This window comes from Gobius niger (genome assembly GCF_951799975.1).
Source record: "Gobius niger genome assembly, chromosome: 11".
NCBI lineage: Eukaryota > Metazoa > Chordata > Actinopteri > Gobiiformes > Gobiidae > Gobius > Gobius niger.
The window spans coordinates 22,326,225-22,348,478 of NC_136862.1; the positions used below are offsets into that span (position 1 = coordinate 22,326,225).

General features: G+C 41.7%; 2 protein-coding genes across 6 annotated transcripts; both read right to left on the bottom strand.

Annotated features, from left to right (window-relative positions):
- Window positions 1–161: 161 nt before the first annotated feature.
- tcerg1b (transcription elongation regulator 1b (CA150)) lies at window positions 162–11,874 on the bottom strand. Of its 5 annotated transcripts, none has more exons than XM_079565785.1 (20): window positions 11,795–11,874; window positions 9,441–9,672; window positions 9,150–9,308; window positions 7,749–8,052; window positions 7,140–7,394; window positions 6,325–6,384; window positions 5,379–5,576; window positions 5,067–5,173; window positions 4,671–4,917; window positions 4,440–4,518; window positions 4,228–4,363; window positions 4,055–4,144; window positions 3,860–3,978; window positions 3,617–3,767; window positions 3,386–3,550; window positions 3,115–3,297; window positions 1,833–2,012; window positions 1,682–1,765; window positions 1,082–1,182; window positions 162–880 (listed from the first exon to the last, which is right to left on the bottom strand). In XM_079565785.1, exons 1-20 carry the CDS (start codon window positions 11,839–11,841, stop codon window positions 679–681), a joined length of 3,099 nt encoding a protein of 1,032 aa, XP_079421911.1. In that variant the 5' UTR covers window positions 11,842–11,874; the 3' UTR covers window positions 162–678. The 5 variants fall into 5 exon arrangements, 1 of the variants encoding a protein (XP_079421911.1); XR_013793363.1 differs by adding an exon at window positions 1,405–1,490 and having other exon boundaries at window positions 864–880; window positions 1,682–2,012; window positions 11,795–11,856; XR_013793364.1 differs by adding an exon at window positions 1,405–1,553 and having other exon boundaries at window positions 864–880; window positions 1,682–2,012; window positions 11,795–11,856.
- Window positions 11,875–13,706: 1,832 nt separating this feature from the next.
- Window positions 13,707–21,533, bottom strand: LOC306970078 (clathrin interactor 1-like). Its single transcript, XM_079565915.1, has 12 exons — window positions 21,320–21,533; window positions 19,101–19,205; window positions 18,932–19,028; window positions 18,662–18,770; window positions 18,393–18,569; window positions 18,026–18,194; window positions 16,724–16,945; window positions 16,541–16,611; window positions 16,177–16,254; window positions 15,743–16,041; window positions 15,479–15,656; window positions 13,707–14,930 (listed from the first exon to the last, which is right to left on the bottom strand). The coding sequence occupies exons 1-12, from the start codon at window positions 21,364–21,366 to the stop codon at window positions 14,566–14,568; spliced, it is 1,917 nt and encodes a 638-aa protein (XP_079422041.1). The 5' UTR covers window positions 21,367–21,533; the 3' UTR covers window positions 13,707–14,565.
- Between the last annotated feature and the right edge of the window lie 721 nt (window positions 21,534–22,254).

Consider the following 22,254-nt stretch of genomic DNA (forward strand, 5'->3'; position numbering starts at 1 on the left):
AAAGAAACCTTTCTTTGTTCCTAGTTTTTTTTTTTTCCAGTAACAGTAGCGTAAAGAAATGTATTTATTTAAATTTTGCAGCAATAGCGTTTCTCAAATTTAATTGTAAAAAAAAAAAAAAACTCCTCGAGAACAGAACAGAGAGAATAAATGCTACAAGACAGTGTTGGAAAAAAAAACAGTGGAAGTTGCCTTTATTTCGATTAACAGAGAAACAGCTGCAACATGAGTGTGAACCACTGAACATAAACTAAACATTCTTACTGAGCCTCTGAAACAAGAACAAGCCCAGTGGAAATGTAAGGCTTTCGGACGCCTCTCACGTCCTCATCCATTCGACAACAGTCAAAATCGCACATACAAAAACTCAATCATGCCATTTACATCTGCTATTTTACACTTAGGTTGCCGCTAAATTGCAGCCATCTTCCCCCACGAAAGACGAGTCACTTTTTTTTAGGTAACCGAAGCCCCTTGCTGCTCTGGGGGATAAATCAGTACTAGACATGACGTAACAGAGATTTTACATACAGTAGTTCATCTCTAACGTTACATCCCTCTAAGCAAATCAACCCTCCAATTTGATAACACTGCAAAGGCCAAGGAGAAAATGGGTCATGCTCTGGCCAAAAATAGGGTGAATTCAGAAGGGCACTGGCCGTTGAAGCAGCCACTTGTTCACTTTGTGGGACGCCTGGTGGGTTCGGAGGCTGTGGGGGGAGGAGGGGGCCCGCGTCTGTCCAGGTCCTCGATATAAAACATGATGAGTTTTCGGCGTTCGTCAGGGACACACTCCAGCACGTGGTAACGCTTGTCATTCTGAAGGGTCTTCTCAATGTCCTTCAAGTGCTGCTCAGACTCCTGGATCAGCTTCCTTGACCTGTGCAAAGACATCATACAATTACAAAAAGGCTGGTAGTCGGTCCAGTTTCATGGATTTTAATATGTGGGTCCAAGTTTGCATATTACACACAACTAAACAAAATAACTTCGACGCTTGGACACACTTTATTTCTATAATCCTTCTCTGAATATTATAAGAAGTCGCAATAATAAAGTACAGGGATAGATGTGGACTAACCTGTAAGTGATGAATTTGGTCTCCTTTAAAAGCGTCCTGAAGTCAGCTTTGGCTGTAATGTACTTGTCTTTGATGTACTCCTCAAATTCCCGCTGCCTTTTCTATGAAAGAGAAACAAACGTGAGCCAAAGGAACAGAAAAAAGTAAGAAATTTTGAAGGGATGATTTAAAATATGGCAGAATATAGAGGACCATAGCACACTTATGTGGCGTTTATATTGGCATACTTAAGATCTGTTGAACTTTACTTTTACACAGGTAAATACCCCATGGTTTTAGGCGGTTCTAGACTGTATTAAAAACATAACATCGTTCTGACTAACCTGGCTCAGGTCACAGAGAACAAACAGACTCGTAGCCCCGAGACGCTAGGTTTGGTCTTTAATGTTTTCTGTGTTGGTTTGCCAACCTAACAGAGGAAGAGGCTTGATTTTTCTCTTGTCATCATTTTATTGCAGTTCTCCTTTACTCTCTGTGCAATTACAACAAGTTAACACCCCTCATTCACGTCACCACAGCTTTTGCCATATGCATTCATACAGTTGTTACTAACTTGTATATAATAAAACACATTTAGCAGGTATAGATTTAAAGTCTTACTCTGTCGCTCGATGAGAACTTGATGCAGCGAGGGTCCTCTTTGATCACCTTCTTCACCTCCTTCCATGTGGTCGACAGCGTGATCTGTGAACCACAACAAATTCACACCAACTATTCTTACATCTTAGCTCAGTTACAGAAGTGCACTCGCCATGTTTGTCTCATCCAGTAGCTGTCTGAACTGAGTTTTCTTCTTTTTGGCCAGTGCTTCCACGTGTTCGTTGAACAGTTTCTCCTTCTCCTCTCGCTCCAACAGTGAAGCGGTCTCCCAGCGATGGTCCTTCCTCAGGTTGCGGCGAGTGTCAGACCACGCGGCATCAGAAGAACGCACCTGTTTTTACAAGCATTTAGTGTTAATCTCAAACACTTCTAAAAACAATACCTTACATTTTGTTTGGCAAGAAAATACAATGGTGATCTAGAAAGGCTTATATAAAGATTCTGGCGTTGACAGGCACTGCAAAACACACCCACCAAAACATCAACGCTGCACCTGCTGCCCAGATTGGAATATGTTGCAGTCTTTGGCTATCTCACTCTGAAAAATGTGTGTGGTTCGAGGAATAAACTGGAAACAAAATTATTTGCAGGCCCTAAGACGGCCTTTATCCAATAGTGGTGATGGGAAAGTGATGCCATGACACTTCAAGGCTTTCCTGGCAAGCCTAGAAGTCTCGAAGTCTTTGGAAGCTTCATTTTGTTTGAATACTGACCTCTTGTGGGCAAACTTTATTATTGCAACTTCTCAAACGCGTGTGAAGCACCAACACAATCAATAATGTGTGAAGAGAAGTTTCAAACAGACCAGTGGCGTTTTCATTATTTGCAACAACAAAAAAGCCTGATATTGATGTTTGAATGATCACAGGACATTAATAAGAATAATTTTCTTTGTAATGTGGGTCTGTTCCACGAGGCTCCAACTAAGGCTGCAACTAACTATTGTTTGGTAATCTATTAATCGAACGATTATTTTCATAATTAAATCGATAGGCTGTGAATGGTGTATCATATAATGGTGTATTAATTTTTTTTAAATCACATAACACTAAAGTGCCACCGCCGAGTAGATGTTGATGTTGCAATTCTGATTTCCAATTGGATGAGACACAGACAGATATTTATGAAATTTACAATGTACAAAACACTACATAGACTAACTATAAAAACAAAGTAGATTTTCATAAAAACACATTATCATGTAATGCTTCATGTTTTCTCTATTTGAGTCAGTGTATACAAGAAAACGATTAATCGATTACTAAAATAATTGTTGACTATTTCAATAATCGATTAGTTGTCGATTCATCGCTTAGTTGTTTCAGCCCTAGCTCCAACACTATCCATTAGGCTTAACTTTCAAGCCCCTTCCTCCCTGTATATCAAATTGCTAAACTGGTATAACTCGGTCACCCTTCATAAAAAAGACTGACCATATCCGACATGAGGGCTTTGAAGTTCTGGATGGCCTCCTCTTTTTTGTGCTGCTCTCGCTCTCGGTCGATCTCTTTGGTCTGCTCCGATCGGGCCTTTTGGACCTCTCTCTCGCGCTCCCGCAGACTGGCCTCGATCCGCGCTTGTCGCTCCATTTCCCTCTCCTTGTCTATATCCACATTCTGCATAACACACAAGTATAGTTAGTACAGATGCAAGCCTAAATCTAAAGATAAAACCAGATCTAGAGGGACCGTTTATATCCCATGCCTTTGCCTGCTTTTCCAGATATTGTTTGAACAGCTCTTCTCTCTGGGCAGAGCTCTCCACAGCTTTATATCGAGGATCAGTCTCCAGTTTGTCTTTCACTTTACTCCACCTCTGGTTTCCTTCAATATGATGCTCACTCAGAAGGTCAAAGAAGTCCAGTTTAACCTAAAATAAATTAAAACGTTAGTTATAATTCAGATGGAACACATTCCTTTCAGTGAAATTAAACACCTTTTCTCCTCTTGTTTTGGAGTCCTCTTTCTCCTTCTTCCTCATCGCTGTGATAAACTCAACAAAGATGGCCTCTCTGTCTTTCATCTTGTCAATAGCTTTAAAACGCGAGTCCCGACCATGCTTCAGAGCAAATTCACTGAATGTTGTCCTAAAACGGTTTAGAAAAAAAACACATAAAATATAGAGTTTGTCTCACACACACAAAATAGATCAAAGTGTATATAAATAATCTGTAATTACCTTGCAGTGAGTTTGGACTCCTCCATCATCTTCCTGAATTCATCCTTGGACTGCATGAGTTTGTTTTTCTTTTCCTTTCTCTCCTCTTCAGCTCGTGTTTTTACATATTGGTCAAAAACCTAAGATACAAACATGTTCTTAAATAGGTGTTCTTTTAAGCATGGAATACAAAATACGACAAAAAAAAAGACAAACCTGTTTCCTCTCTTTCGGGTTAAGTAGAAGGTAGCGAGGATCAAAGACAATCTTATGAAGCTCTTTGTCCCATGTGGAAAAGGCTGACACCTAACAGATGTAGAGTAGATTGTTAATTTATTGAACCAACTATAATCATAAAAGACTTCTCTACATAACAAGTAAATCCTCACGCCTCTCTCCAGCAGCATGTCTTTAAACTGTGTCATCCGAGCCTCTAGGGGCACCACCGCTCTCTCTCGAGCAGCTTTGAGTTCTGCCTCCATTGCTGCTTCCTTTTCAGAGTCCGTCTCTTTTAAATCATCCTTCCTGTGAGCAGTAAACAACAAACTATTAATCCTAAACAAAGGCTTAATTATAATACTCAGTAGGACCCCCTACTTACTTTCTCTTTTTGGCTTTGGTAGGCTCTTCATCCAGGTCATCAGCAACACCACCAATTTCCATGTCATCTTTACTGATATCTGCAAGTTCAAAACAATAGTTAGAGGAAACAAAGGTGGTATTATCATGAGGCCTATGATAATGATATTTACTGATATTCATCACATTCTAAAGAAGCAATAGATTCACACTGGATTTGCTGTTTTTCTGTAAACCGTAAAACAGAACATACTTGTCTTTTTGCTGTCCTCCAGGCCTTTCTTGTGCGGCGGCTCTTGTATGTGCTTGTCAACATCCGCACGGCCGATCAGCTCCTCGGGACGGTCCCACATCGAGAGGCGGGTCGTCGGATTGTAAAAGAACACTCTGTCGTCTCCGGTCCACACCACGCACCAGGGTGTTCCCGGGATGGGGTTAGTGGCTACAGGTCTGGCTTTTTGAGCTGCCTTTTCCTCCTCGGTCATCTCCTCTTCTTTAGTCTAGTTAATGAAAAAATGTTACTTGATTTAAAAAAGCCTCAAGGCAATCGCTTTATAAAGCTTCAACAAGATTTACATTTGGAGTATTTTGGGCAGTCTGTAAGAAGCAGAGATGAACACACTTCACACTATGATTAAAAAAGGTTTACCTCCTTCATGATCAGTGCATTTTCCATCTTCAGCTCCTCATCCTCCATGGCCATCGCCTCTGCCTCCTCCTGCGCCAAACGCAGGGCCAGTTTTTCCGCTTCTTTTTCTAGAGAATAAAAAGGTACAGTTCAAATCACTTTGTGAAACGTGGAGACTTAGCTTTGAAGAGGAATAAAGCTTTTGGCCAGAATAGTATCTAGTTCAATTGAAGGGAAAACGTTCTGTCCTTACAACAAGAACTCCAGTTTAAACTACTTTGTGCAATGAGAGTAATGCTTAGAAATGTTTTGCAACTGTTTCTGTGAACACACCTTTCTCCAGCACCACCAGAGGTTTCTCCCAGGTCGACTCCAGCGTTCTGTTGTTGTAGTAGTAGGTTTTTCCGTCTGCGGTTTTATACTCTGTCCACTCTGGGAGATGTAGGGCCCCGAGGGAGGCTGGAGCTGCAGAGAGGGCCAGCTGAGGGTGCATCATGGACACCAGTGGAGGACCCATCCCAGGGATCATGCCTGTGGAGCAGAAGGCAGAGAGAGGGGCACAGACAGGAGTCAATTCAATGAGAGCCAAGAAAAATATATTTTTAATTTTTTTTTTGCGTTTGCTTCCATAGTCCAAATCTAAATCTATGCCCAAAATAGTATTTTGTGATTCCACAACTTTACAAGATGTTTTATCTTTGATACAATGGACATTGGTAAAACCTTTTCATTATAAACATCTTAACTTTGGTGCGTGTTGAAAAAAAAACACAAAGCAATGACATCCATGCCACAAAAGCAACACCAACAACACATAGCATTAATTGAAGAGTTTGCAAGAAACAAATCTAATTATCTTCTAATTTTATTTCAACAGTACCAGAAAAAGGTTGAATATTTTTTTAAAGCGCACTCAAGTAAAAAAACAGAAAAATGCTTTTAATAGTCCGTTGTGATAGACTTCGAAAAATACCAATAATCCTCAATGTCTCAAGTCAGTAGAAATTACACAAGACGCTAATATCTATTATCCAAACTAAGATTAGGGAATCATTAAGACAGTTACTATTTCAAACAGATTTTGAAACCTACAGCAATAAGTAAAGAGGGCAGAGAGTTTGTAAACGGATTAAGATGAAGTACTGAACCACTGTACACTGATGGACCATGTTGAGCATTCACCACATGCCACCGCTCAGAGACTCCAATACACGGGGACACCATTCACTGACATTCACTGCCATGCCATCTACATCTGGGAGGCGGGCGGCTAGTTTACCGTTGGCGCTGGGGCCAGCCTTAACACAGGGAGCACCTACTATCTGCATCATTGCTACACCTGCAAGAACAACGGACAAGCAAGCATCGAGTGAACACAGCAACACACAGCAGAGGACACGGCTCCCATTGTGGCCCCACTCAGACAGACGCGCAGCCAGCACAAGCAGTTCATTTAGGTCAGCCGCATTGTGTTCATCTTTCATCTTTGTGTTCATCTTCAAATCAATCAGCATGTTTCAGCATAGGATTATACTCTATTTAATCCTACGTTTATTCATAGGATTGAAGTGCATCACCGCAAGTAAGTAGCACAAGGAGAATACTGCCTTGTAGATGCTTTTGGCTTTACTAAATAATCGCAAATAGCGATGGATAGGTCATTTACAGTTAAAATTGTAACCAAATTTTAAAATGTACCAGGTAAACCACAAACCAAAAACAAAACCTGGTTCCATTTCATCCCTTCTTAAAAAGGACAATGCTGAAAGCAATGTCAAGTGTCGGTATTAGAAATGATTATTTTAGGAAAAAAAACACTAGACATGTTCCTTCCTTCTTGAATGAGAGGTTTGTCTGCAGACAAAATTAATTTCCCCACAGGAATCAAAAATGATTCTCTGTAAATCTTAAGCGACAACTCTGAATTTTGTGAAGACCGGGCCCATACCTGTTATTTCTACCCGCCAGAGTGACGTGTGCATGCTGGGCAGAGGCACACTTCATTCAGGATTTATAACTCATACTTCCATAACTTTTTAAAACACACACATTTTAATAAGCCTCTAAAAACGTGTTCAAACATGTGATTTTAACCTGGTAGAGGGATGTGCATGCTGGGCAGGGGCACTCTGAAGGGCGGCACCATGACTGGGGGGAAGGCAGGAATCGCTGTAGGGATTGCAGCAGTCGGCTGGGCCACACTGTGAGGCAGCGCCGTGTGCAAGAGAGGCATTGTCTGCACCGCAGTCACAGGCGATGGCATAGTGGCGACTGTGACCACAGTGACTGGAGACACCGTAACAGTGGAGGTGACTGTAGCAACGGGGGGCAGGTCAGCAACAATGGTGGCTGTAAGGGACAAAAATACAAACAATAAGTTAATTACTGCAACAAACCAATTTCATTGTCAGTTAATACATTTGTATTGTAAGAACCCAGGACCCAACTACATTTGTCGAGTTTTATAAAGACTTGTGAAACCCCCATGCCCACATAGAGGTCTCAATGATAACAAGTGCTGTTCACTTCACTTTCTTGATCATTAGTCTGATGTTTGAAAAACCCTGAGTATTTCCTGTCACTTAAACAAAGGCTTTAAAAAAAAAAACCTTTAAAAATGTAGAGTTTTTTGTGGGCTCACTATCACTATTGTCAACAGTGCCAGAGTTATAATGAACGTTTGAATTGTAATGAAACACAAACCAGTGATGGACACTGAAGGGGAGGCTGTGGTGGTGGTCGAGTCTGGGCTGGAGCCGATTGAGCTGGATGGGATGGAGACAGGGGTCGGGGTGGGGCTGGAGGCAGCAGCGGTGCTCACTATGGCTCCGTTAGCACCATTTGGACTTGGGCTGGACCCTGAATTTGCAGCTGCTCCTCCAGGTCCTGCCCCTGATGCACCTGCCCCGGCAGCGAGCAGAGGGTTCAGTTCTGACTGTTGAATAATCTTTACACCCTCGGGTTTTGTCCAGGATGATTCTCTGGTCCTAGCATTGTAGAAATATGCCTGCAAAAACAGCAGAAAATATTAGAGACCGAGCTTCCGTTAGCCGGTTACAGTATATAATATAATTTCCATCGGCCAAAAAGGCTGGCAAGAAACATTCTGGAGGGGAAAAAAAGGTGACATACAATATTAAACCTAAGTCAGTGACTAGACTGAAACACTGCCTTTGCAGCAGCCCCTCCTGGAGTGTCGCCATGTGCAAAGTCGCTCAGACCAGGCTCTCTGCTTAGACTATCCAGGTCTTTTCCCGATGGTTGGACCCGAGCTGAGCACGTGGTGAGTCGCTTGAGGCTGACTTTTGATACCGTTTGGGCGTCTGCTCACAGCCAATCATTTCACAATTTTACCCACATCAGTCCAATCATGCACGAAGAGAGGGAAGCCATCACCACCACGCACTCTTCCAAAACATTAAAGATGACGGCACGGTGACCGATACACTGTTTTCTTCTGCTATTTCGTCTGTTTTAAATCATCTGGAAAATATAAAATCCCTAAAACCGGAGCAAGAAACAGCGTTCGAAGCATTCCTTGTAATAAAGGACGTTTTTGGAAAGGCTTCCTGCCGCTTGTTACTGCGACATAGGTAGCGTTGCTCTAATTGGTTGATGCCGTCTGTCAATCACGCCCACCGGGAAATCGTTTGATATCATGTTGCTCCCAGACTATACGTCTTTGAAATATCGATGAAAAAGCATGTAGTTTGGCAGGCCAGGCAATACCTGCCCCTGCCACGTTGTGCAGTAAACACAACAGACAGTGATAAGGCACATGTCACAATTATAATATAAACAGACAGGGACCACTTTTCTAAAAGGCCATATTTCTCTATTACAAATCAATATCCACATGGTTACCAATTCCATGCAAAAGCCCAGAAAATACTGCAGTTGCTATTGTTAATGTTACATAACATTACAGTGCACAACCTTCGTCACATTTGTCAATAACTGTTATACAGTTGGAAGAGATGCAACTCTTAAAGAAACACATAATCCAATGAATTAATATCCATGTACGCAAACAGTGCTGGGACTAAAGTGAAAGAGATTGTTAGTTTTTCAATCCCTATAAAGAGCAATTTAATTTGACTATACCTTTCCTTCTGGCGTCTTGTTCTCTACCCAAATCTCCTCATTTGGATTGAGTGCAGGGGTTCCCGTTGCAGGTCCAGGGGGCATCCCAGGAGGGAAAACCATTCCAGGTGGAGGAGGCATATTCCCCATGGGAGGAGGAAGAAACGGAGGCCGTTGCTGCTATGGAACAGTAACAATTTAGAATAGTGATAATAATAAATCCATGACGTTCACAGCAAAAGCAAATGGACATTAAAAATAGACACATAATATAAGAGGTTAACAGGCTAGTGAAAGCTCGACACGACTAACCTGTATGAGTGGGGGTGTTATGGGCGGTGGCATGCCTCCTGGAGGAGGAATGGGGGGCATGTTTGGATCGAAGGGGGGCCGGGCGAAAGGGGTTCGTGGTGGAGGTCCTCTCATCAGCCCAAATGGAGGCGGAGGTCTCAACAGGGGAGGAGGACCGCGTAACACTGGAGTCTGGGTCTGGACCACAGCAGGCGGAGTGGGGCTGCGGAACCGCGCCCCCTGCTGCGCCATTCTGGTACAGTTGGGAAACAAAACAGAAAATCATGATTCATGAATAAAGGGATAATTCAACTGTTCAGTAATTCTCAACAGTTGGGTTAGGAGTGCGGACCCAATGTGCATTTGTTTTTTTTATATTTAAAAAGGGACAATGCATATTACTGAACAGAAAAGTGTAAATATGCAAGAATCAGCCAATACCCCACTTTACATCTGTAGTTTGTATTTAAAAAAAAACATCCATCCATCCATTTCTTCCACTTTTCCGTTGCCGGGTCATGGGGGCAGCCGTTAGAGCTGCCCAAATCACAAGCACCAGCCCCTATGGCTCCTCCTGCAGGTGGTGGGTCCACAGAAGGACGGCCTCACGATTCTAACCAGGCCTGTTGGTCTCTCATAAGAGACTTCTGAACCGCTCTTTGTCTGACCCGTCACCTAGGACCAGTTTGCCATGTGAGACCCTACCAGAAGCACGAAGCCCCCGACAACAGAGCTCCCAGGATCATTCGGGTGCTCAAAGTCAAACCCCTCCACCACGTTAAGGTGGCGGTTCCAGGAGGAATCCACAGAGTTAAACACTTGGATCATCAATGGTCACATGCCTGGTTCCTCTTTAGCCATTGCCAACGTTAAAAGCTGGGTTTTAAAAACTTTGAATGTGGTACAGCATCAGTTGCCACTTGAACTTTATTTGAACTCAATGAATTCATTCAATGATGGTGGAGGGAATCCATGCAAAATCTTAGAAATTGAACATTCTAACTTACATTTTTAGAATGTTCAATATGGGTTTGGCCATAATAATCACAATATCGACTTATCCAATAAATTACAAATTAACAATACATTTTTAGGGTCAATCAGTACATTTATTTGCATTTTCCACCATTTTTCTTAACAAATACTTTATTTTTTACCCAGTCATTACTTCGTGTTTACTGTGGGATATTTTAAGATAAAGAACTATTGTTTATTGCAGTAGTTTTCTGACTCAATATATCTAACTTTAAATTTTGTTAACAGGCCAAGCCTGGTCACAGCCAAAAAATAATACAGATGAATCATTTTGCTAGTTTCTGATAGCTGTATGGTAAATGTTTCCATCAGCAGATCTCCATGACGAAAGCCATTATTACAACTGTCTCTTACTTTGAAGTATGTATTACACATGTATGTGTCCCCTCCACGTGTTTACTTTTCTCTAGAAACATACATTTACTTTTTGATAATGCAATGTCAATCTAAGCTCTCATAATTGTGTCCTGCCTTGTTATGGATATGTCTGCATACATTTGGCACTTTGTTTACACTGATAAAGGTTGATCGTCGCAATTTACACAGCCCTTTTCATCAAGGAACCTCTCACCCATTCACGCTCGCATTCATTCAATCATATTCATATATGAATGGACAAGCCGGGATTCAATGTGCCCTGATCTGGTTATAAGACGACAGTTCAAACCAATGCGGCCCATTTAAACTATAGTTTATGAAGACAAAATATTTCAGACGATTTCATCTTGTAGGAGATCGCAGATACGTCATGCTAGTTGGGCCCATGAGGTGGATAATGTAAATATTCACTGGTATTATTACGACTTGCCAGTCACTCCGCTGCGTGGGGGTGTTGTCTTCACTGTCGTAAAATTAACCCTGCGTACAGTGACGCTTTATCATAGGGTAATATGCATAGAAAAGTGTGCAAGGACTGAAAATCATTCTTAACAGCTGCTTTCATACACGAAGACGCTGCCAAAACAGCCGTGACAACATCATCATGCTACAAATGCAGTGCTGTGCTAGTAAAGGTAGCATGTGCAGCGTTAACGCATGATAAGCAGATGAGAAACGCGATAGAGTTGCATAAGCTCAGGATACAAAGAGAGTCGCCTGTGTGTCGTAGATATTTACCAAGTGCCACGAGTGAAATGCTTAGGGCGAACAACTGTACAACACTGGAGGCGCAAGTGAGCTAACTAGCCAGCTAGCATAGCTACGTCTAGAAGTAAAAGCTTCGTTTATCTTCTAGTTAAATCAAGAAGACATCTTATCCTCATGATATGACCACCTCGGTTAGCACTAAATAATGCACTTGGTTGAGACAACTTCGTGCGTTTTAAAAACTTTATTCTGACCTGTTGTCGTTGAACCCCACTGTCTCGTTTTCTGCCTGGTCCGCCATTACAGGAACATGTACGGGATTCCTTCCTGGAAACGCCCCAAAACTATTTTCACTAAATCCATAGGCTGATTGGAGCTGTCAATCAAACCAACACGCTCTATGATTGGATAATATTTTAGAGTCCAATGCTTTCTTCCGTCCACTCACCACGATGCCTTTGTTCTGATTCAAGATTCAATTCAACACACCCCTAGTTTCTACCTCTCATCTGAATCTTTTCCATTGTCACAGTTACAAAAGGCACTAAAATACCGCCACATTGGAGCCAATATAGTAAAAGAGCAAACAGGCAAACTCCAGTAACGTGTCAAATTATTTATTTAAAACCAGATTGAGACGAGACTTCAAGGCATCACATGATAAATTTCAACCGGCTCAAATATTGAAGTTATAATGGAAGTCAATGAGACAGTTTTGGTTCTGATATGTACAAGCATGGGCCAAAATGTCTCCAGTAGAGAAATGGTAAGGGGTTGGATGGTTGTGTCTGGTTAATCTTTTTCTTGTATAATGATAAAATATTATGATTCTGAATTATCAAATGTTGTGCGTGCTGGTACTAGCTCATTCCTATGGCGGTCTGTTGTTCTGCTTCCAACCCACTCATCCCTCTCAACTGTGCAGTGTTATCAATTACAAAGAGATGGCTTCAATATCTTCCTGGTAGTCCAGTATCTCTGAAATGAAACAATGCATTTATTTCATTGTTGTTCTTCTTTGCTACAAATGTCAGGGGTCAGTCTGCCCCAGGAGCATTATAATCGTGATAATTACTATGTGCAGAATCAACTTCATGACCCAACAATTTCCATTTTTCTTGATTTGGCTATGGTGATGCAAGTATTCCAGGTGTTCAGCTGCAATCTGGTATATGGAAGCCACTCTTCTTTCATGCAAGAATTAATTAAATTGTTTTGATTGTAATTATTTCTAATATTTCATTTCCAGTGGATGAGCAGCCAAGTCATGCAGGTATTAGAAGACCTGTGTACTTGTTACGCTGTATGTTCTGCAAGAATCAGCAGATCTGTGGGGGAAATAATTGTAAATGTTTATAGAAGCAATTATACAGAACTACTCGAATATTTTAGATGAAGAAAACGCTATTTTGCAGTTGGGTAATAGAAGAATGGATTGTGATGAGGACCTAACCGATGTAAATTTCATATTTGGCTGTCTTTAGTCAACACCATGGAGGCGAGCTGGAGATGTCGCCACCATAGTCCCTGCTCCCAGCAAAGTTACAATCAGGTCTTAGGAGAGTTGAGTCACTTACAGCAAAGACACATGTTTGTTCATTTTGGTAATGGTTCGGTGATTTTAAATAATACTACTATGGCTATATAAATCTCGAAATCCATTCAAAATATACAAAAGATGTATGTTAATTTAAAGTACTATTTTGGGGAAAATGCTCTCTTGTGTGAATCTTTGCTTAATTTCTGACATTACTTAAGTTTACTGTGTCCTTAAAATCAGAATTTAATCACACATGTTCTCTTTCACCACAACAAGGATCTGGGTTCCATGGAGAACTGTGCATCTGAGGTGGACACAGCTGCCCAGAGTGTCAATCACATGTGTGTCATTGTTGCATTTCCAAAGTGGCCAATTTAGCACTGACAAAGTACACGCTGTAAAATGTACGTCACAACTTTCTAGAAGAGAAAGCTACTAACTGTGAGACTCACTTTGTGCCCACAAACTACATTTGAAAATCATATTAGAACACTGCCACAATGCAGTGCAATTATCAGTACACATGAAAAAGTAGTCAAAGTTGTAATTTAATTTAATGTTGACTGATTAACACAAAATAAAGAACAATCAAGAAAATGAACTTAATTATGTTTTGAACATCATATTTTCATACCAGTTAACTGACTAATAAAAAATTAAAGTAATAGCTATGAATTATCCTTTGGAGAGTAACAAAATAAAGATTTGGTCATTTGGAGAACAGTGCCTGAGAAAAGGACAAGGCTCTGCTTTAGCTGTTTCCACAACAAACATAAAACTACCATATACACAGGTTTTGCGCACACACACCCACCCAAATCTAGGCATTATGCAGCTCATCTTCAGACTTCATGTTTCAATAGTGAAATGTAATTTCAATGCATAGTGAAATACCAATGCTATAAAATAATAGCCCCAAGGCTGGTTGAAATGGAATTTGATGGTCAGCCTCTAAACAAAATACAATACAGTATGTAACATTATCCTGCCCTCTACTGGATGACAGGTGTATTTCTCTACACCGTTCTAAAATTATTTGTGTTGTGTATCCAAGAGACACAATACATACAGTATTGTGTATCCAAAATGAATAGCTTACGCTACAACAATTTGGTTAAATTAGAAGAGATACTATTTCAGACTCATATTAAGGCAACACAGCCATATTAAGCCCACTACATGTTACAGCCCTGGTGCAAACACTGGTGATATTGATTTGCTATACTGTAGAAAATGATCATATTAACAAAAAAGTGATCATTGCATATGGCTGTTCAGCATTACCATTTGCACAATCTCCAAATTCATGCCAACCGCATACATAAGCAAACAGTTTATGCAGCTTTCCAATGGAGCAGAAGTAGTAACATGCAGGGTTGCCTCCAAGTCCTATAATCCTTCAGTGGTCCGCTCTTCAAAACACCAATCATGCCAAACATTCATCCACTCACTCATTCACTCACTCACTCACATCAATTTTCACATCTATTTTCCAAAGTTGCCAAAGTTAGCAAAGGCATCTTGTTTCGATGGAACCACGGCTGGAGACATGGAGTGTGTTAGGCCCATTGGTGAAACACCCATGCCAGGCATCCCGCTCATCATCACTGGAGCAGCCATTCCAAGGTTCATGTTCATGTTCATTCCCATCATTCCTTGGTTTACAGACATTCCAGCCATCCCCAGAGACCCTGTGGGCATCCCGGTAGTCATGGAGGCAGGCATCCCAAAGCCCATGGTGTTGCCGGCCATCACGGGGTTGGCTGGTGGTCGGACAGGCGTCACGTGAGGGGGAGAGCTCAGGTTCAGGCCTCCAAAGTTCTGAGCCAAAAGGCTAACAGGAGGCACACCTTTACAAGCAGAGGAAAGGAGTTATTTTACTGCCTTGTTTACAGACAGTTGTGTGTCATGTGACATTCTGTGAGGGCAAAACACTAGAAAGCACTTTGAGAGCTAGCAGGTCAACCCTTTATGTACTGTTTACTCAAGTTAAACAAGTCTGGGCTTTGTTTTCACAAATTCTCATTAAAATGAGCGGTCTGACTTATTTCATAAGTCAGCAGATGTGTGATTTGTATAAACCCCTCTGAAATAACTTGAAATTCGCAAGTTTGTGTAATTAGTCACACTCGCCTTCTAAAATGAAAAAACAAAAGGACAAAGGACAATGAGCACATGGGTCACAATTCCTACAAAATTTTAAGTTTTTCTTGAGTTGTCAAGTATCTAAAAACGTATCTATAAGCAGTTATGTGGCTACTTTGTTTACAATTAGATGTCCATTTCCAGTTTCTTTCAAGGGAACAATAGACAATTTTGTGTGTGTATTTGTGAACAAAACAAATCAAATTTATTAAAAGCATAGCTGCATTTCTGGCTGCCTGGATTTCTAAAGTACCTTGTTGCTGTATGATGTTGTTGAGGGTAGGCGGGTTCTTGTTAGGGTTGAGGCCAGCTGATAAAAAGTCCAAGCTGATGTTGACTGAGGGGTCAGACCACGTTGAACCCATTGTTCCCGGTCCCCCAACTTTCTGCTGTTGACCCATGGGCTGCTGAGGTATCATGCTTCCTAAACTCTGGAGAATTCACATAATAGAATAAGCACACTGCGCTTACAGTCACTGTAAGCGGCACAGATGAGTGACGCCTTTGCATGCTGTACCTGCTGTGACCGGGACAGGGACATGCTGGGCAGAGCTCCAGTCGGTGCTCCCCCCAAACTAAAGGTGAGGCTCTGGGACGCGCTCAGAGTGGCGTGGGGGGTCTGCACCGTGTGGCTCAGTCCACTCATGAGGTCTAAGAGCTCGGCTGACGGAGGGACCGTTTTAGAAGACGGGGCAGAGGTGGTCGCGGAGGAGGAGCCAAACAGGTCTGTGACTGTTGGGCCAGACGTCGAGACTGGGGGAGTAGAGAAGGCACTCCAGTCTCCAAACTCTCCATTCCCAGTGGATGAAGAAGCAGCTTAAGAAAACAAACACCCTCATAAGTATATCATGCTGTAATGTGTGTATTACGAACAACGAAACAGCATTAAAAACAAATACTATAAGTTGTTTGCTCTACTTAGCCCTTAAATCGACCAAACTTTAACTGTACCTGTGGAGGTTGGAAGGCTAGCGGAAGCTGCAGGAGAGGAAAAATCTGCAAAACCACCAATGAGGTCCTGACTTGCACCTGAACATAACAAAGATGAGCACAAATTCACCAACCTATCTAACATGATTTTACATGTCTTTTGTGATATGCTTTTTTTTTAAACAGGACATAACTGGTAAACATTCCACTATTATAAAACTGTACTGTGCGGGCCATGAATGAGCCAGTTCTCTACCAGAAATATGAATCTCTCACTTTATTAAACTTTACAAACCCAAAAAAAAATAGCATGTTCACAATTTTCTTTCTTCTTAATTTCATATTCAGATTGTGCCGAAAATATATTATTCATTGAAGCAGATACCTGTTGCGTTGCTATGTTTGGAAGAAGGGTCGATCTCTAACAAGTCGGCGAGGCCGCTACCTGATGACTGCCTTCCTGATGCCTTGAAAAAGAAGTGACGGTCAAATAATGTGCCAGCATGAATAAAATAAAACATGATGGCAAAAAACAGCCCTATGACACTGTTCTGAATGATGTCCTAACTCTACCTTCTCCTCTGGGCTCTTGTCCCCGGTGTAGTGGGCGGCGGCTCCCAGGTCCAGGCCTTTGGTGCTGGATCCCCCGCTGCGTTTGCGTGTGGTGGTGGTGGTGGTCTCTGTTGCCTGTGTGATCTGGATGCTTTTCGTGGTGACCGTTTCTTCTTCATCTTTGAACTCGAGTGCGTCTTGTCGCCCATTTCTCGATGCTCGGTCCTCCTCATTGTCACTATGGTAACCGGATAAGGATGCATCAGTGGCAGCGATGTACAGGTTTATCTTATTGAACTGTTTTGTCTACTCTGTACAGTGAATGACGTACAGTCTCCTCAGGCATTGCACTGTTATAACCAAGTATCAGTGGTGCGCTGTTAAGGCCTTAACAGCCTTTTCTGCTGGCCTAAACAATTTAACAATAACCCAAATGTACTTGTAAAATATTATTTTCTATCATTTTTTATATAGATTGCTATCCAATCAGATTGTTTTGCCCTTTGTTGCCGAGAACGGAGAGCTCTCTGCCATGTCATTCAGATTCACTTCTGCGGGTTCTCCTCCATAAAAAACAACAGGCATCAGAACACAAGCCAATCAGAAGCCTGGGTTGGACGATGCCGCAGTCAATCTATCACACAGTGAGAGCCAGTGAGTTGTGTTTTGAAATTAGGCCCCTTGCAAAAACAGATACAACTTTTATCCTTGAATGGCTGAACTTTGGTGTTATCAAGAGAATGTGTTTTGTTTCGGATATGTTTGCCATCTCTATCCTGTTGTTTATTTTAAACTGGACTCTGATCATTGTGTTACCCAGAACAGGGGCATGTCCAGATTTTCAGCCCAAGAAGCAAGCGCATCACACCCTGCTCATCCAAACAAACACCGTCCGGTCTCTGGACGAAGCGGCTTTGAAAATCGAAGGACTTCATTTTGAGGACACAGCGCTGGAACACGGACTAAGGAGATTCTAATGGTAAAGTATGAAGGACCACAGAACAAATGAAGTTTGCTGGAGTCAGCAATCATGGTATTACCGCGCATCTGGGGTGAGTGACTACGCCAATATCGCATGCTATATATATTCAGGCGATCAGTGGTATAATGGAGTGATGATGTTTCTACTTTTTAATGTGTTGTTGCCTGTGAGGCATTGGCTAGTTTAACTTATGGCAGTGTAATAGTGAGATTTAAAACTTGGTGCCATTTGCCCTGCCTTCTTCTGCAGGTAGACTTTAAGGAAAGGCTGCCTTGGCATCTTTTACGGCGGGCCACTGAAGTAATGAATATAATTTTAACTAAACAACAGCCTAACCTTATTCGGTCTGGGGAGTCGTCTCGCTCCTTCTTTCTGAACTTGTTAAGCGTGTCATCGATGGTGCTCCCAATCTTGTCACTGATTTCTCCGAGCTTCTCACTGAAGGGAAACACGCCTTTGCCTTTATCCCAGTCCTCATCCCACTTAGTACGATCCAGTTCAGTGGCTGCAGAATTACACAGAGAATGAGACGTAGGAGAACATGAACATGGACAGAAATAGTGTAGGGCGCTCAGTGTGGCTTCTGCATTTTTAACATCACGCTTAACAAACATCTCCCATTTTATAGACATTAATGGAGGAGTTTGGTGTTTGTTGGCCTTTAATCAGGCATTTACTACTGACAAACAAATCCTTGACTCACAGTTCTTGAAGCTGTTGCCTCCTCCACCCATACTGTCAGATGAAACTCCAATATACTTGTCCTTATTCTTCTTGGCTTTCTTTCGCTCCTCTCTCAGCCGGTCATCGTCCTGAATAAACTCCACCATTTCCTTCACCTTCTGGCGCACATTAATGCCTTGATCTTTGCCGTTCTCATCTGCAGAGACGCAAGCATTGACTTTTAATCGGGCTACAATAAATGCTGGTGAGCATTTGAGATGTATACACACAATTTTTCAAAAAACATACCGATAAAGTTGTAGTTTTCTAGAGAGCGCAGATCATAGATGTGTTCTCTGGCACTGGTGACGACTCTCTCCGACCCATTTCGGATTAAATAGGCCAGCAGCAGCAAAGCCTGGAGAACAGGCCAATTAATGAGAGGAAATATAAACATGTAATATCTGACACAAAAGGTAAGTTAATGATGATCTGACACATTTTATACAGACCAATGGACAAAAAGGTAGAAGGTAGCTTTATTTATATACATGGCTTCTTCAAGTCAAATTCACTAACCTTATAAACTCTTCTCCAGTTTTTCTTATTATCCTTCAGCATTCGTGACCAGAGCATGTTCATGACTTCAGGGAACTGCTCATACATAAAGGTAGATCTGTAAAGTTGTAAGAAATCCCATTAGATAAATACCACTTGTTCATTTTGATCATGTTTGTGCTCTACATACTTTGCTATCTCTCCCATCAGTTGTCCTGAGGGCCCCCAGGGATCATCGTTAGTAGCTTCTCGTACTTTTGACTCAATTTCAGAGTAGTTCATTACCACGTTGGTGCTGCGGACAGAACAAGGGCAGGTTAATTTTCCTGTAGAATGATGATGAATGAACGTGCAACAAGACAGACAGTAAATAACAAAGTAAAACATGCCTCTCATATATAACTGGCGCCTAAGAAGATGATGTGCCTGAGCTACTGACCAGTTAGACGAGTTAGAAAATAGACACATTTGTGATTAAAGTAGTTGCACTCCGGAGCTCTTCTAATAATAACCTCACTACAAACTAACTACTTCACAAACCATTAAGGGTCTATGATTAATAGTTGAGAGTCACTTGTGAGTCAGCTGAAAGGACACGTTATGTAAGAAACAGCCCTACTGTATGATCACGAGCAGAGAACACTGAATAATGAATGAACTTTTAGTGAGTGGATCTTCGTGGACCCTTGCACTATGGCCGTTCAATATTAGGAGATGTTAATGCATGCTGTCATGAAAAATTGTATACATTTTTGGTGTGTTTGATATGAGAGGGAAAATGATAAATTCCTTCAAAAGATTGCTGCCAATAAAAAGAACATGTCAAACTGTGAGCCTCTGAATCATAATTGAATCAAATTGTGAGATACGAGATTCATCACTGATGTACTATAGCAACCAACTTTGCAGCAAATAAGCAGTTAACAATGTGATAGTAAGTTATATAAATAATAAATACATTACAAGTACATGCTACATTAAAAAAAAAAAATTGCAGTGGGGCTTAAGTTGAGAAAAATGTATTATTGTATTTGTCCAGGTGTTGACTTGACTTACAGTAAAAGTCGATCACACAGTTGGGGGCATTGCAGGCATTACTTCTGGCATGAGTGCACACAGTGCACTGCATAAATTACATCAACTTCCTGCCCATGTGGTTTTGACAGCATTGCATCATAAAATAGTTGTGCTTTTTCTTTCTTCATTCTTCTGTAACTTAGTCCTATCCAATCACTTGTCAAAGCCTCCATTGCTCTTACCTCTTATCTCTCTTATTTTATCCAGTGTTTTCATTAGCTCTTTATTCTTATGCAGCTACCTCCCTCCTCGGCTCAGTGCTGTCAGCACTGAACCATGAGAAGATAAGGATTGATTCTGCTACTGGCAGAAAATTCCACAAAGTACACACCTGAAGAACAGGGACCCAGAGCAGATTTTTGCTTCTATTTTCAAATGTTCACCATTATTCTCTGTTTTATCTATTTCCTGCATAGAGTGGTCCATCTGATGTGACTGAAGGATTCAACTCAAGTTCACAGAGTCACACACTTACATCATAACATGGAATGTAATGTATGTTGCTTTCTTGTAAACCATGATTGACGTAAACAAAAATAAAAAATAAATAGCTAGTTATTAAACCACTGTCTGCCTTTAATTAAAGCTTACAACAACAGCACTTGACTAATTGTGGAGGCGGTGTGCTGATAATCCTGGGCCTCACACAGTGCATCAACAGTGGCTTGTGACGCTGCCTGGATAATTAGGCCACTGAGCTGAAGTATCCAGTCCACCCTGCCCTGCTGCTAGCCCTGTGTGGGCCTCACTGGGACTGGGCAGGCTGTTCTGTGGACGGTGGTCTTATGAGCAGGAATTTAATACCAATACCATGATATAATATTTTAGCTCTCATTGAACTAGACAACACACATTCAGGTACATCACAGAGATGCAGTATGGACACAGTAAAAGAGCATCCCTGCAGCTGGACTGGGGTGTTTCAACAACAGCACACAAACAAATGGTCCAGACATACTAGACCTGGGCTAGCCATGCTAACTATTGAACTGAATGAATACGATCGTATTGCCATTTTATTTTTAGCACAAATCAACCTTATTAAATATTATAAGAGCAAAAAGGCATCATGCTGACCAAAAATCTATACGTAGCAGAAAAAAAAGAAAGGCACCTGGCCACTAGCCAGTTAGTGGAAGCTAACAGCTGAGGGGCAATGTTTGTGACGTCCTGTCTGTTTAAAAGCTGATGATGGTGCGCGGCTAAAGCGATACTAAAGCCTTATAAGCCTGTAGTGCAGGTCTGTAGTCTAAGCCTATGGATGCCGAGCTAACCGGTTAGCGGAGCAGCCACAGCTAGCGGTTAGCACATCTCCTCCTCCGCGGTACTCACGCTTTGTCTACCAGCTCCCGGACTTTCCACATATTGAGCATCTCCATAAGACACCGCTGGCCCGCCGCCTTGAAACCGTGTTACCCAGTGCCTTTACGGCTCCCCGGCGGTGATGGATCAGCCACAGACGATAATGAGCCGATCGGGTCAGGGGGAGTAGGCTATGCAGAAGCAGAAGCTGCTGTAGCGGCCGCTGCGGTGAAACGACCCGGCCCCTGTTGCTACGGAAACGCCGTCTCCTCCTACGTCACAGGCACGCGCTGATGCGCCCTAAGCGGGTCAGGTTCATATTTACCTAATATTCTAGGTACAAGGGACCTGTGGGGCCTTACCGAAGTGCTCTATAATCTATGTGAAAATTGAATGCATTCAGGAGTACCGTGTAAACCCAAGTGTTTCATTTCACCCACAACTATACAGGTTTACGATTAGATATTTACTTTAGTTATTAGAACTGCAATCGGTAAATTTCTCATTTTTCAGGGACTCCCTATGGCTGGACTCGCTGGAGACGGGTCATTCATAACCAAATGATCATAGCCTATTGGTGTATCTAATTAAAAAGAAAACAAAAGACACTGCATCACTAAAACATGGGCTACATGAATGTATATCACTAATAAAAAAGGTAAGCTACACATATTTACTTCAATGTCTACTCATAATTTGAGAAATACTAATGTTTGTACACCGCCAGTTGTCTAACAAAAATAGGAAAACAGGTTTGACTTGACACTGCCCGTGGACTAAAACAGTCATTTCCCCTCAGGGGTAGGACTAAGATAAATACTGAACTGATATTGACACTAAACTGGTTCGGTAAGACCGTAGTTTGGTTTTATTGGCCAATAGCTTTTTCTTGGCTTATATAGTTGGTCTTTTTTAACTCTCATTCATTAGTTATATTAGGCTGTTCAAAAAATGTAAATTGTAAC